The sequence below is a fragment of the Pagrus pagrus genome (assembly GCF_965226575.1).
Source record: "Pagrus pagrus genome assembly, chromosome: 16".
NCBI classification, from domain to species: domain Eukaryota; kingdom Metazoa; phylum Chordata; class Actinopteri; order Spariformes; family Sparidae; genus Pagrus; species Pagrus pagrus.
This window is the reverse complement of record NC_140200.1, coordinates 18,424,346-18,439,893: the sequence shown is the minus strand read 5'-3', so window position 1 is coordinate 18,439,893 and position 15,548 is coordinate 18,424,346. Positions and strand designations below refer to the sequence as shown.

The window sequence follows — 15,548 nt, the reverse complement described above, 5'->3', positions numbered from 1 at the left end:
TGATGGCAGCAGGTTATAGTCTTGAGTTTCCATCGGGAGGTTTGTCCTAACACTTGAACTCCTGCACTATATTATCTGATCCCTGTAAGCTCTCTGCTGAGGGCTCCATCACTGAGAAGTGCCAGGTCCAGTTAAACCATGGGTCTGCTGCATTTTTCCGTCTGGCTGCCTTCTGTGGAACAGACGGTGAGTTTTGGCTGCAGTGTCTGTCAAAAGAGGCACTTAGTGTCGCTCAAATGAGTCTCTTAGTGTTTGGCACAAACCTCCTGGATCTCTCTCAAGCCTTGTCCATTTCATCTGAGTGGAAGCTTAACCACAGACAACAGTGGAAATCCTGCAGGGTCACTGTGTTATTCTTTTGCAAGTCAATTGTACCTTTGTTTCCTTATCAATAAACCTCTCTTTTAGTCCCCAAATTGTTTTTCAAGTACAATTAATTTGTCCTTATGTTTTCACTATAAGCTTCACACTGATTTGCATGAGGAACAAGATAACACCACTCCTGATAAATAAGAAATACAACAGCAACATAGCAGATATCACACACAACAATAAAGTTTGTTACTTTTCTTGAACCTCAGAGCTTTATTTCATTCCAGCAGTTAACTCCAAATGATGCAGGTTTATCACATGGCTGCCATGATAGCAAACGGTGAGAGAGGGTTTGATGTTTTATTCTCTCGGACTGGTCCAACTACTGTCAATCACCCTCAGCCTGGCTGTCAATCACAATAAACCACACCTATAGTGCCTTGGCAGCTACTGTGGCGTTTTAACACTTTGCAACAAAACTCAATTAAATAGCAACAGAAAAATAATGATAGCAGCTACAATGTTTAACTCAATTAACACAGTCAAACATTAGTATTTAGTGGTGTCTGTCTGTAATCTTACTTTCTTTTTTTTTTTCTTTTTTTTTTTACATTTGTTCATTCATAGAATTCAAAGCCTGACATTTGTCTGATAAATAACTTTTACACTGACGCCTCTGACTTGGCCATTGAGGAATTCAATGCAAATAAAAAACAAACCTCTTTAAAAGAAATCTACAAAATATAAAATAGCTTCTTCCTGTATCATCCTGGCTACAGCCAGTCACTGCATGTTGGCATTTTGGATCATTTCAGTCGGTTTGTTTCAGCTACATTTAGTGCAAGATTTCCCCAAATCCAAAACCTCATTTTTTTTTGCAGAAACTGCATCGAGCAGATTAAAAAAAGATAAATAAATAAAAACATAAATACATCATGCTGTCTCATAAACAAGCATTCATGAGCAAACCCTCTCTGGTGGGACAACTTGATGAATAAGAGCATATTCAACTGTAGTGCTTTTACCTTGGAATGATGACTTCTTTACATGTACATGTGAGCAGTTCAGAGTCTGCGATATGTCTGCGGGCTGAATGTACGTTCACGTGTCATCATAAGCAATATTTTCAAAATATACTATTTGTGCAGGCTGCTCTCTAAAGGGGCTCAACGCCATTTACAATCTCACTTTGTAAATTTTTGTGAAATTTACAGCCAAAATATCCTCAAACTGATCACATTGTGTGGAAAACATTGTGTGGTTTCATATATTAACTCTGTACCCTGATGCAAGTGCATGTCTGCGTGTGGTGACCAATCAAAGTGCATGGTGAGAGAAAGTGACAGACAGATTGACAGCACCCTTGGCTGCAGGCTGTCAGTGCTGGATCTCTGTAATCTCATTGCTTTTAACCTCAAACCTTTCACAGACTAGCAGGTTAAACTAGTCTGTAGTAGCTGTTGCCTCTGGTTAGAATAAGTCGAGTAAGCCAAGTCAGGCTGCTGGGCCTTGGTCCAGACAGATCTGGGTTAAGTGTCCTTTGCTAGTTTTGGGAAGCTAGGCTGTGCAACAAAGTCGTCATGGATATGGACAGCCACAGACACAATGGGAGAGGTAAGGGGGTTGTAAAATATCAAATAAAGGGGAAAAAAACGGTATTATGACAATCATTTTCAGGTAGGTAAAAGGGTGAGAGGTGAGGGAGCTGGTTGATGACCGTTGAACAGAAGAAGAAGAGTTCAGAACTCGTCCTGGTCTCCCTGTGCCGCTTCGTCAATCTCCTCATCATCTGGCGGTGCAAATCCCTCCTGGAAAAGAAGACTTAAGTCAGTGTACGACATCATTATGAGCAGTCATAATATTCAATGTTTTGAGACATTCCCTCTTGCCACATTACATTTTTCTAAAGAGCTCAGACCTGATGCAACAGAAATTCAAACAATGATACCTTGGGCTCTTTGTATTTGTAAGATGCTTCATGTTGCCTTTGACAGCTCACTTTTAATTTGGTGATCATCAGACTGCTGTAACATCTTAAATATAGCAGTTACAAACACTGCAAAATGCTGTGATGGATCAAGGAGAAGATTCTAAAGAAACTGCAGTCACAAAGAGGAAAACTGATGACACAAAGACTCTAAACAAAGACTCTATAACACTTCTTGAGAAATGCTTTGTCAGTTTTTCAGTTCTCAATTGAAGCCCTTTGGATAGGAGGTGAAATGTCTAAACCTAAAGCAAGTCAAGTTGCTCTTGCCTAAACAATTTAAACACTAAAATCAATACATGTCTGAAAGCACTACAAACTCCAGTCCTTAAATGTGATTATAGAGTTGAATCAAAATCTATGACAGTCTGAACTAAAATTAAACATTCACCACATTTAAATCCATTTAAAGTGTAACTCTCCCCAAAATGCAACCAAGGCTTTTTTTGTGAATGTACCCGAGTCAAACCTTCGTGTAAAAGCATAATTACGACGAAAAAGCCACTTTTAAAATTTACCGCATTTTAGTATATTGCATCTGTCATTCCTATTATTAGGCTGACCAATTGTGGGCCGTAAAGAAGGCCACAAAATGACAGTAGAGTCAATACAATTAAAGGTACATGTACAGTTTGCTACACACCCCCGATATAATTGACAATATAACTGAAATGCGCAACCAATCGCAAAGGGGTTTTAATGTCATTTTTGGTCACTCTAAAGTACTCGAACGTGTTACTTTTCTCAGTAGATAACGCAGTGACGTAACAAGTTACTTTTTAAATGGAAGTAATCTTTTAAGGTAGTGAGTTACTTTTAAAAGTAGTATTGATCTATGCCGACACTGGTCAGCACACTGACACAAAGTAGAACTATACTAGAACTAGTTTAGGAACAAGTTTGTTTCCACAGCTGAACATTTGGCTGTATGCAAAAAATTTGCACACATTCACATTGCAGTGTGCTGTGTCACTGGAGTGTTTAAAAAAGTCAGGATCAGTAAGCAGTGTCTTCTACCACTAAACTGTTGTGATATGTGTGGTACAATTCTTACCTGAGATCAGAGGTAGGGAGGAAAATCTAATTACGGACCTTCTAAATGTATACAGTTACGATGTAACCTGTTACCTGTGTAACCAATTTTTCCTGGTTTCTTGTGTATATGTTGCAAATGCAGTGCTTGAAATGGAAGGAAATAATTGCCTCTACTCCCCTTATTTAGTCTTGGTGGGGTGGGGTGGTCTTTTCTTATTAGGCCTGCACATAGAGTTAATCTTAATAGTAATCTCATTCATTTATAACGTATAGCCTTTAAGTTGTTCCTGGATACATGGGATGTTGCTTCTTCTGCAACAATGAAGTCAAAACCATTGACTTGTGTGAAAATCTGCAGGGAGGGGTTTATCTGCTGCCAGCAGCATCTGTGTCTGTCTGTTTATCTTTGAGGAATAAATACGTAAAACACAATAACAAACAGCAGTGACACTATTTGTAATAGATAATCAGTCAGTGCTCTTGCCAGATTCGCTTGCGGCATGCAGAGAAAATAAAACAGAAGCCAATATGAACGCTGCAGATTGCTCTGTTTGACCAGCACAATTGGTTAACACGGGCACCCAAAGGAAGCGGGCAATACTGTTAAAGTGTTCAATATATCTGGATGCATGTGCTCCATGTGTGTGATTTGTATATACCTCTGTAGCATACAGTGTATGCATGATTTTGGTGAGGACTGGGTGATTATCATTTTCATGTTCCTGGCAGATGAGCTCGATGTCTCTCAGCTTTGCGAAGTAGAAGTCCCTCTCCTTCTCCAGCCCCTCTACAGTCAGCTTCAAATCCAGAAGCTGTGAGCAGAGACAGTGAAAAAACAATTAACACAACAACTAAAGAAGTTAGAGAGAACATAGTACGAATAAATATGCATTAAGGGACTACAACTTAGATCCATTAAATTAACCTTGAACCTATTCAATTTAGACTTTAAAATTACTGTAACAATGTGTGAATACGTTGATTCAGTCCAAAAAATCCTGCACCCTGTTTTCATAATGGGATAGACCGGCACAGTGACCTTGTGTTGTTATTTAAGTATGAGAGAGCAGTGTGGTACTCCCAATGTGACGGTGCTTGTGCCAAGAAGGGCTCTCAAAGTTAAACGAGTGTCGTGAACATTGGAGGGTGTCACTAATCAATCAGCAGTGGTACCTGCTGGTTGAGCTCTATGAGCTCAGCGTCTCCTCCATTGCGGGTCATAGGAGCGCTCCTGCGGGCTGCTGCTATCTGCCTCTGAGGGGCAGGAACAGACTTCGGTACTGTGGGAGATGTTCTCATGGGGCCTGGAAGACAGAAAAACACACATTTTTACATCAACACCTTTGGGCTGAGTTGTTTTCAGTCGACTGTCAGTGAGTTAACCGAGTTGCTTCATTTTAACAAATGCAGCTGTCTGTCTACATAGGAAATATAATCGGTCACACTTTTCTGGCATGATATGAATCCAAAGCAACTTTTTATGATGTCTTTTAAACGTTGCTACTCTCGCTTGTCAACACCAGAAATACCAGTCAGTTAAACTATTATTATTTTATTAATGTACACATTTAAATGAATTTCTGCCGTAATCTGCACTGAAATGTTGTAATAATATGGCATGTTTCTAAAAGATTTTTTGTTACATAAAATTTTCTTTTCAATAAAATGTTATTTCTTAACTTCGAGTTAGTAATGTGTTGTCATGTTTTGTTGGATCATCTGCAGTGTACATAATGCAAGTGCCACACATTTCAGCAGCTTTTAAATTACCATTTGGTTACTGAAGAATTCAATTCAAAAAGGGAAGGTGATTAATGGTTTTAAATGTGTCTTATTATATATGCAAAATTCTTCTAGACAATTTAACCTTATAGATTAAATTGTGTTCAGTTTTGGGTTTTTTTTTGGCCTTTTCATGGCTATATTGAGAGAGATGACAGGAAATGGGGATGACATGCAGCGAAGGGCCACAGATCGGACTGGAACCCTGGACCGCTGCAGCAAGGGCACAGCCTCTGTACATGGGACGAGCGCTCTACCAACTGTAGTTGACTAGTTTAAGTTTGAACTTCACTTTATAAACATCATGGAAATTAGTCGATAGGAACATCCCTACTTTCTCTCTTTTTTCTCGTGTGTTACTACAGTATTGAATGTTGAGCTGTGAGATCTGCTGATCTGCGGCCAGTGTAGACAAAAAATTCTTAATTAATAATCTTAAATTAATCTTAATTCCTAATTCTTACCCTATGCTAAACCGACTTCAAGCCAAGTTCTAAACGTCAACAAGCCCCATCAAGACATGAGGAGTGGCCAAATGACCTCACTTTGCAAAAGTTTTCTCAGTCTCAAGTGCCTCAGAAAAACACACACATGCACAAAGACACAGATTCTTCCTTAACAGGAAGTCTTGTGGTTTGATTTTGTAACGTTAAAGAACAATTCCAGTATATTTGTAGCCATTTTGTTCCAGCTCATTTATTGCAAAACATCGATACCTCTAGCAAAGTTTAAGTAACGTACTGTCGACATTTTTTGTGTTGCCCTTCACCACAGTTGAACAGCACAGTTTGCAACCACATATGTATTTATTGTCCCCAAGTATACAGCTTGAAAAGAGCAGTTCTCGATTCCAACTTATTTCCTTGTACATTTTTCCTCTTCTTCCAAACATATTTATACGCCATTCTGAATTTTGACTGACTCTGATCAACAACATATGGGGAAAAAGCAGAACATCTTGTGAGATTGTGTAAAACTATAACTATTAAAAAATGTCTATTATGCAACTACAGAGATACAATCAAAGTCACAAATACTGCACACAACCAGCCAGCATAGACCAATCCCAGTAACTCCAAGTCTGAAAGTAGGTAAGACACTCTGAAAGCACCGACAAGCACACAAACACATACACACATGCTCGATGCAGGGGATGTTACCTGAGCGGGAGGGTCGTTTAGGTTTGTGAAGAATGGGTTCACCTGGGTTAGAGGTGGGGATGTGGTTGCATGAAGAGGTGAGAGCAATGAAATGAAGCTTTCGAGTTCACGCACAGCTTATGGTGTCAGACAAACACAAGTGTGTGTACTTGTTTGTACGTACCTGGGGTAGGTGGAGGCGGTGTTCCATCCTGGCCCTGCCTTGTCAGTAAAGGGTCGTATTCTTTCCCATCATAGTTGGCGTCAAAAAACTTCTTGAACCACTGAAGGAACTCAAAGTTGTCCTGGAACTTCCCTTTCACCAGCCTCTCCACAGGGATGATCTGAGAGAGACAGAGAGGGAGATGACGAGAGAGAGGATGACAGAGATTAAGTGTCAAGGTAGTACTTCTATGATCTATATAATGTTATATAAAGGGCACTGGAAAGCCATAAAAAACACTGCAATGGTTGTGATCAAAAGGTCATTACATGAAATTTGGGGAAAAGATGAGAAAGACAAAGTATTATTTTGGGGCTGGAGTTGCACAGCCAGACCTATCTCCACACTTTGCTGAAGAATAGTCCTGCTGAACACATTATCATTCTGGTATAGGGGAGACAAACAATGTGGCTTGTTTGTATTTCTTTGAACCAATCACAATCCTCTTGGACAGTCAAAAACACAGGATGCAGCAATGGTGCCCCTGCAAAAAAGTGATGGCAGCTAACTTGTTTTGGTGGAACAACCACTGCAAACTACAACCTCCATGATCTATGGTGATAGTGTAAGTGATATGGATCTTATCTTGTGTATGTGCTTGATGTATTATGCATTTGTGTTTGACTACTGTCTGCAAAGCAAATTGCCCCACCGGGACATTAAAAGTTTACTCTACTGTATATTGCATGTGAGAGGTGATACCTGACATTAAAATGGTTAAATCCCCACAAACGAAGCAAGCAGGCCTGCCTTATTGCATGATCCAAATCTTTGTTAAAATTTGCCATTTTCAGCTTGTAGGTTGCTAGCTCAGAGGTTGTTGCTGTTTCACGTAGCGACGGAGTCTTACGCAGGTAACGGTAATACGCAGATAGTTGAAGGGGTGGAGAATGATGACTGAAATAGTCTGCCAAGGGTAGGCTTACACCAACAACCTACTTCCTGTGAGTCAGACTATTTTGGGGCTTCTCAGTGGGCATATTTAAATCCAAAAATGAAAATTCAGTCATTATTTAGTCACCTCTGTATCGATGAAAAGTCAGGGGAAGTTTTTTGTGAAGTCCACAAAACATTTCTGGAGCTTCACAGCAAAATAGCATTGCAGCATTTTTTCTAAACAACCGAGAGAAAACATAAAATGGCTCCATACAGCTCGTTCGGTGTAATCCAAGTCTTCTGAAGCCCCAAGATCCCACATTGATTTAAAAAGAAAGCTGAAGTGAGTGCACAAGCTCGACCACAAGAGACATTTTTAGTTTTCTTTCAGTTGTTTTTTAACATTTAAAAGCAAGTCCCCGTCAACTTCAGGTGTTTTGGAGAAGCTGCACCAATGTTTTGCTGTGAAGCTCCAGAAATGTTTTGCGGACTAAATAAACTTGATACCTGACTTTCTATTCCATCAGCATTATATGGAGTGGATGATGACTGAATTTAAATATTTGGGTGAAATGTTGCTTTAAGATGCTGTCCATGTTCTCACAATGGCCCTGTTAAAATCCAGCCTGTCACCACTGTGGCATGTCACCCCTCCTATTTCTGTTACCTTGTCACTGACTGCAATCAAAATAGCGGCAGAAATACTTTAACAAATAATTTAAACAGATAGCTATTCTTTCAAACTAAAGTTTACATTAAAAACAATAGAATTTATTTTGTAACTCCTCAGCTATATTGGTTTATTTGATCTGAGAGCTTCAGTGTAAAAGCACCAATGAAAGGATCAAGCTATGAATGGTGTTAATGTGTTAGTATCACAGTAATGGGGTTATCTTGGCAAAGTAATTCTGGTCTTACTGGTGCTTCTTATATGATTTTTTCTCTTTATGAATCTTATGTCAACTTACATGTTTCAACAACCACAAATCCAGGAGGAAGATGTGTTCATGAATGTGTATGAGTTCTCACCTTGTCCACATTCATTCTCTTGAATGCAGCCTGTAAGACCTTGAAATTGTGGATGTATTCATGTTCCAACTTAGCATTGAACTTGACTTTCTTCAACAATATGCAGCCTGGAAACAGCATGTCCATGAACTGACAGTAGGCAGCACCTGAGGAAAAAAAATTACCTTTCAGATATTTTTATACATTTGAATTTAATAACAAGCTCAACATAAAAAAGATGTGTGTGTGTTTACCTGAACCAAGCTGCTCGATCTTTGTGTAGGTGAGCTGTAGAGAGTCGTTAACCCATGCCAACATGTCATGACGACTCAGGTTCTCTATGGTCATAGAGGTGGAGTAGACATTCACCGCCATCCTCCTGCTTTACATAGATACACACACACACGCACACACACACACACACACACACACACACACACACACACACAAAATTAAGACTGCATTAGAGGAAACACGTTTCAAACTCTGTGTTTTACCATTACCAAAGCTGTGGCAATCACATGACACAAGCAATCTTTAATAAAAATAAAAAACAGTAACAAACTTAGGAATGGATCGGTAAAATGTGACAGGAAACAAATTATTTTTAGAAAATAAACCTCTGATTCCAATGACTTTCTTTAGCAGATGGAGGGACTGAATTAAAAAGATGTCGAACGGCAAACATCATCATTTTTTCATTTAATAGAAATTATGTAAACCACGATCTATTATAATGCTCATTACACTGGTACTATGAGAGAAAAATCATATGTATATTTCATATTACTGGGGACATAGGAGTGTTATGATTCTCCAAATGCACGATTCACTTTTCTATTACAAGGCCATGAATTAATTTTCGATTATGAGCATCCTTTTTCAACCCTGATGGCTTTGCCATTGTTATTCTATCACATCTGATTATTGGTTGACAAAAGGGTATTTAGATTTTTAGATTCTTCTATTCTTCTATTTTATAACAACAGCGTGACTTTATCCTGGTGGCTTTTTGCAGGTTAGGGTGAAGGGACGTTCAAACAATATTGACCAAAAATAAGTCCAGAGTTAAACAAAACAACAAAAGAGTTGCAACAAGTTTGGTTTCTCAAACCCTCTTTCCAAATAAATAAATAAAGGATCACAGAAGAAGAAAATAAACCCAATGTGACTGCCATTTGATTGTCTTTGTGCACACAGTTTTAGCCTGGAAGTGCAGCTGCAGGCTACGGGTAGGATAGCTGTGTCTTCTTTGAAGTGGTGTTTTTTTGTTTTCTTTTTAGAAGCAAGCCGGACATGCTTCAATAGGTATAGATAAAAAATAAAGCAAGTATCTCCAATCCTGCTTTTGGTTTTGCTGATTGAAATTGAAAGCTCATTTATTTTTGTATTGTTTTTTAAAAAGTCTGATTTTATTTGTCTCATTTGCAGTCCTGAAATGTTTTTTTTCAACAATGTAAAGCACTTCGTACTTTTGTTTTGGAGTGTGCTGCAAAATAAAGTTTAATATTGTTAATATGCAAATGTAAACACTTGACACAGACATTTATGTTAACATACTGCTTTTAAATAAGGTATCCTGTCTAATGAGGCTAATATGAGAGATTTGCTTGGTTGACTCTATCATGTCCAGACAAAAGCAAACACACACACACACACACACTTTACTCACCTGCACTGGGTGTGTGTTGGGTGTGAACTGTTCAAATCAGGTTGTGATGGACCACCTTATAAAAAGACCTGGGGACAGAAACCAGTAACATGTGGGATATAACTCCTGCTACTGTTAAGATAATCCTATATCAAAGTTACTTTACTCGTAATCTTCTCAGAATTTTCCTCAAAGTTAACTGACGTTTGTCTTTGTTTATAATGAATAATTTCCTCAATACCTGCGTTTCTGAATGGTCAGAATGGTTTAGTGTCGTGCTCTAGAGCGTCTCCACAAGGTTACAAAGAGATAAACTATCAGTCACTAGTTCACCTGCTAGGCCACTAATCTGTGCCTCAGTTAATCCTTTTAGCTCAGGTCCAACATGATGTAATGGTTCACAAAGGCAGCTGAGATCTCCAGCAGGTGCAACAAACAGGCAGAAAAAACAACACAGTCATGATTCATCACACTGACAGCTGGAGATAAAAATCCAACAATAATGAAGATTTTCCTGTAAACTGACCGCCTCCAAAGTAAACACCAGCCAGGATGCTGTGCTGCACAATCACTTCCTGACTGCAGGGCTTCACAGAGGTAACACCATTCACCAGGAAAACGCTGCTAATTTGGTTGTGGCCGGTGAAGCTACTGGTTATGCTGGTCTTTAGGTGGGTGAATACAAAGTGTCCTTTTAGCCCACTGATCTACTTTGACTAACTGACAGGTTAGCAAAATAAAAGTCACCAACTGCCTTTTCACATAAGAGTATATTTTGATCCCCGACTTTCTCGTCCACTTAGGAAGCAAACTACACACCTAGCCCAAAAAACTGATACGTGAAACACAAGCAGTTCATTAGAAACAATAACTACTGACTATTTGGTCTCTTTTTAACTAAACAGCAGGTATCACTAACAGTGAAACAATTATCAGAATATCTCCAAGCAAAATTGACAAATATAAACTGGTTCCATCCTCTAAAATGTCATTAGCTGTTTTAAGTTGTCTTATATGAGAGTTAAATGACAAATCAACTGATAATGAAAATTATCATAAGTTGCAGCCCTAGTTCTAAGAGCAATGATTTAGAAACACCTGCTTGGCTTTGTTTAACTTGTTAAATAGTAATTTGCCTAAAACGTGAGTAATAATACATTAATTAATTCAACAGACCACAAGGATAGGGTCAGTGACCTAAAATAAGATGCATGGTCTTACTTGAGTGTAACCCTAAACTTGGACTGTCCCATCTGACAGATCCAATTTCCACAACATTTTCCAGATCTTAAAGACATCAACACACTTGTTATTTGTTTTTGACTCCTTATTATAGAGTAGTAGAGTACAAGTCTGTAGTAACGTAAGTCCTAAAAGCATTTTCTTTACTCATGTTCCTGCTACCAGAATAAGACACATGAATACATAAACAAGTGTTTTAAATTCAAAATTCATTTAAGAGCTCAGGCTAGTATTCAACAAAATTTAAAGGGATCTGTATAAAAACACCCTTGATCTAAATGTGTTGTTTTTACTTTGTTTTAGACCGCTTTGGAAACATATACCTGCATTTGCATCTTATCTGGTCAGTGTTTGCTCTCTTATATAGTATGTACCAGTTGTTTAAGCCTGTTTAATAAAAACATTTAATTATTGAAGAATCTGATGGACACTTATACTCTTCTTTGCACAATAACCTGCATATTACACTGATGTTGCACATATAGTACATATGTTATATATGTACATAACAGTATAATGTCTTTGTAAATATAGCTTTCATTTTCATTTCCTCCTTTAGTACTTATTTTCTATACTTTGTATATGTATGTGGATTTTATTCCCTAATGTATTGTTATTATTTTAAATACCTGAATTTAAATTATGTGTTTCTACATTTTCTGTGTGTGAGGGGTTACAACTGTATTTCACTGCTCAATCCTGTATTGTACAATGATAATAAAGGTAAACCTTGAACCTTATTTTCACTGCACTGCTGCCATACTACACTAACAGATTGTAAAGCTATTAAAAAGGCAGAAGGGGGGGATGACTGACACACTTGTGCACATTCACAGCAGCTCCAGAAATAGGGGCCGAAAAATACAACTATCAAATTATTTATAATCCAATTTTCTTTTCCAGGAAAGGAGAAGCAGTTTCTTGGTGAACTTGCTGAAGAATACACCGTTTCTACAAGTTTGAAATTGGGCATATCAAATCAAGTTAAATCAACTGTATTTATTGCTATATGAGCCCATAAATCACAATCACACTGCCTCAGTAGGTTTTACAATCTGTACAGTGAACGTCATCCCCTGTCATTTGAAAAACGTGCCATACTGAAAAAAAACAACTGTTTTAACAAAATAAAATAACATAATTTGTCCATTTATGATTGTTCCCTAGCAGACAAAGACGGTCTATCTATCTATCTATCTATCTATCTATCTAAACCCCACATAAAATACATTTATATTATATATTTGAGTTTTGAAAAGCAGTAGAAGGTAGAAAACATGTTTAATATTGATTATTTCAGATTTACAAAATGAACATATAGGATAAATATCTTTATAATAACGGATGAAAGTCATGTAGTATCTTTAAGAAAGCCTCCTATACTTTATTGGCTTTTGAGAGTCTTCCAAAACATGTTTTTATTATCAAATAAAATAAAGTCATTTGACCTCCAGCAAACTGCCTCAGGCTGTCAGCTATTATTATATATGCGAGGAAACAAAACCCAGGGTCAGCAGATAGAAGAATACGGTCTTCTCGTTGTATTAAAAGTACATCTAAAGGCATGTAAACCCTCCTGTGTGTGTCTCTGTGACTGCAGCCTGGTGCCAGTCGGTTTCACGGGTCAGCCTGCCTGTTTTGACAGTTGACTTCACAACCGCGGTCGGTGCGACAGGCACTGCTGCCACTGTGTGTGACTGTATTGTACTGCTGCTAGCTCCGAGCTAACTACTTAAACACCGCTAACGCTGGCTGCGAGTGGCTGTTGTTGTTGTTGTTGAATTTAACGACTTTCCACATGGTTTTATTTCACCTCAGAGACATCAGAGGACTCAACATACATCCAAGTGTAACGCTGAGTGAAAACGAGACTTTGTTTAGCCTGACGTTACCCCCCTCTGAAGGCCTGTTCGGTAATACACACGCACAATGCCAGTGACAGAATAACTGTCACCAGCGGGAGGATACAAGTATTTATCAGAGGCGTAAATTAAACAAGCCGTTAAATGAACTGATTTTAACCGTAAAGAAGCGAATTTTAAGTTAAGTTGAGTTAATGATACTCACTGGAGTGCGACAGCGTCTCTCTCAGCCGTCCCGTTGTGTCTGACGATGGGCTTTTCCGTTGCTATAACCCCGACTGTTGCAAGTTGCGCGAGACTGGTCTCACCTAAGCCGTTGTCAGTGCGCATGCGCAGAGGAGTTGCAGGCTTTTTTTATTACTTTTAGTGAAACTGGTGTCCCGTGAGCGGCCATGACGGAGAAAAGGTAAAGCACCACAGCGTGACTGCGGCCCGTGTTTGGTCATTAAAGATTAAAGTGATTAAACTCACTTTGAGTTAAAGTTCACATGTATTTTTAAAAAGTTAATTAGTAATAAGTACTCAGGTGTTTTACCTAAGTAGAAATAGTAATTCAGCAGGGTGACAATACAAGGTTACAAGGTAAATATAATGTCATTTTTTAAAACACAAGGGTATAAAAACATACCTTTGAGTCCTTTGTGCTACATCTACACTACTCAAAATTAGACATTGTGATATGGGTGCATATATGCATGTGCATGGATATGTAATAAAAGTAAAATGAAATGTGTTATTTATTTTTAGGGACCAAAAATATTCACAAACACAATATAAAAATCCAGATATGTCACAGAATAAACAATCAAGTGAAAATATCCCAATATCCCTTTCCAATTTTGAGTAGTGTATTTTAGAAAATGAAAAATGCTGTTTCAAGCTCAGACCCTCCATTAGCATCAACATACACATACTGTAGTTACCAGAATTTTAAGGTACTTGTTCCTCCCACTTTCTCATACGTTATACTTCCACTCCACTTCATTTTGGAGGAAAATATAGAACTTTTTACTCATTACATTAATTTGATAACTTTAGTTAGTTACTTTTTCAGATTACATGCTGAATCAGAGGCAAATGAATGCACATATAAATTAACTTATTTTATGACAATCACATAAACCCCCCCACTGATTTCAATCAGAAAAATGCTAAATATAGAAAAATGCTGAATATTGGATCTGATGATTGGCCAGGCCAATAATAGATTGACCTCTCGTATACAGTATACATACATGTAAATATATGTATAATTACTTATACTTGTACTTTTGATTCTTAAGTCAGTTTTTTGTTTACTTTTGATACTTAAGTATACTTATTATCAGATACTTTAAGACTTTTACTCAAGTACTATATGGGTCACTTCAACTTATACTTAAGTAACATTCATGATGTATTTACTTTTACTCGCGTATGACTTTTGGGTACTTTATACAACACTGCATGTTAATTAGATCACAATTAGTTGACAATAGATGACAAAGTATAAATCAACAATAGTTGATTTATACTTTGTATTCATTTTAATCTGCAAACCAACAACTGACTGGACATTTCAAATAAAATACCTCAATAAATTCCTCTAAATCGTAGTGGACTAGAAGTGAAGTAGCATAAAATGTAAAATTCAAATTTTCTACTGACGTACAGTACTTAAGTAAATGTCGACTACTTCATTTTCACAGCAGGGTGTTACTGAGTGTATGTTTAATCTTTGCTTAATATTTAGGTCATGATGCAGCACAGCAGGCTACCACAGAAAAATCTCTTTTTTTGTGCTGATTATATTTACAGTTAGCAATTTCAGCTGCAATCATGGATATTCTAAAACTTGTTTACAATGAATACAGTGGGGTTATTATGTGGAGAAAATGTGGAGGTATTGCACCGAACAAACTACAACTTTTACCAAGTATATTTCTCATCAAGTTCTCATAAGACACAGTCATCGAAAAGATACAGGACACTTGTTTTAAGACAATTTCATTAATCATTTTAATTACTTTTGAAGGGACCTTTTGTCCAGTGTAATAATAACCGTAATTATAATAGTATAGTCGTTATTTACAGTATATAGCACTGGGCTAAAAGAGCCTTCAAACCTTTAAGAGCAGCAGAATTTTATTTAAAGCCTGTGCTTAAATTAAAGATTTAGTGCAAATGCAAAGCTTTATGTTTTATGGCAGATCAACCAGGAATACAGCAATTACTTCAAATGAAATAGAGCTACAGCCTTGAGTCCTATATGTAGAAGTGAGTTTTACTTTCTCATATATTTTAAGAGGATTTAGCATTTCATTATTTACAAGATAAACCCTGTAGACATCCCAATTTTCTGTGAGTGATATGTAATAAAGAAAATCATAGTTCTTTTAAATTTACCTTCTGGAAAATGATCTTATTGGGCTTTTTTCTACTGCAACTGTTA

General features: G+C 37.5%; 1 protein-coding gene across 3 annotated transcripts; it reads right to left on the bottom strand.

Moving 5' to 3' along the window:
- Positions 1-894: 894 nt before the first annotated feature.
- Positions 895-13,413, bottom strand: LOC311271825 (microtubule-associated protein RP/EB family member 3-like). 3 transcript variants are annotated; one of them, XM_084377713.1, is made up of 8 exons: positions 13,323-13,413; positions 10,035-10,102; positions 8,617-8,744; positions 8,384-8,529; positions 6,440-6,599; positions 4,508-4,638; positions 3,994-4,146; positions 895-2,120 (listed from the first exon to the last, which is right to left on the bottom strand). In XM_084377713.1, the coding sequence occupies exons 3-8, from the start codon at positions 8,735-8,737 to the stop codon at positions 2,052-2,054; spliced, it is 780 nt and encodes a 259-aa protein (XP_084233839.1). In that variant the 5' UTR covers positions 8,738-8,744; positions 10,035-10,102; positions 13,323-13,413; the 3' UTR covers positions 895-2,051. The 3 variants fall into 3 exon arrangements, with proteins under 3 accessions (XP_084233839.1, XP_084233840.1, XP_084233841.1); XM_084377714.1 differs by having other exon boundaries at positions 8,617-8,741; XM_084377715.1 differs by lacking the exon at positions 10,035-10,102 and having other exon boundaries at positions 13,323-13,393.
- Positions 13,414-15,548: the final 2,135 nt, after the last annotated feature.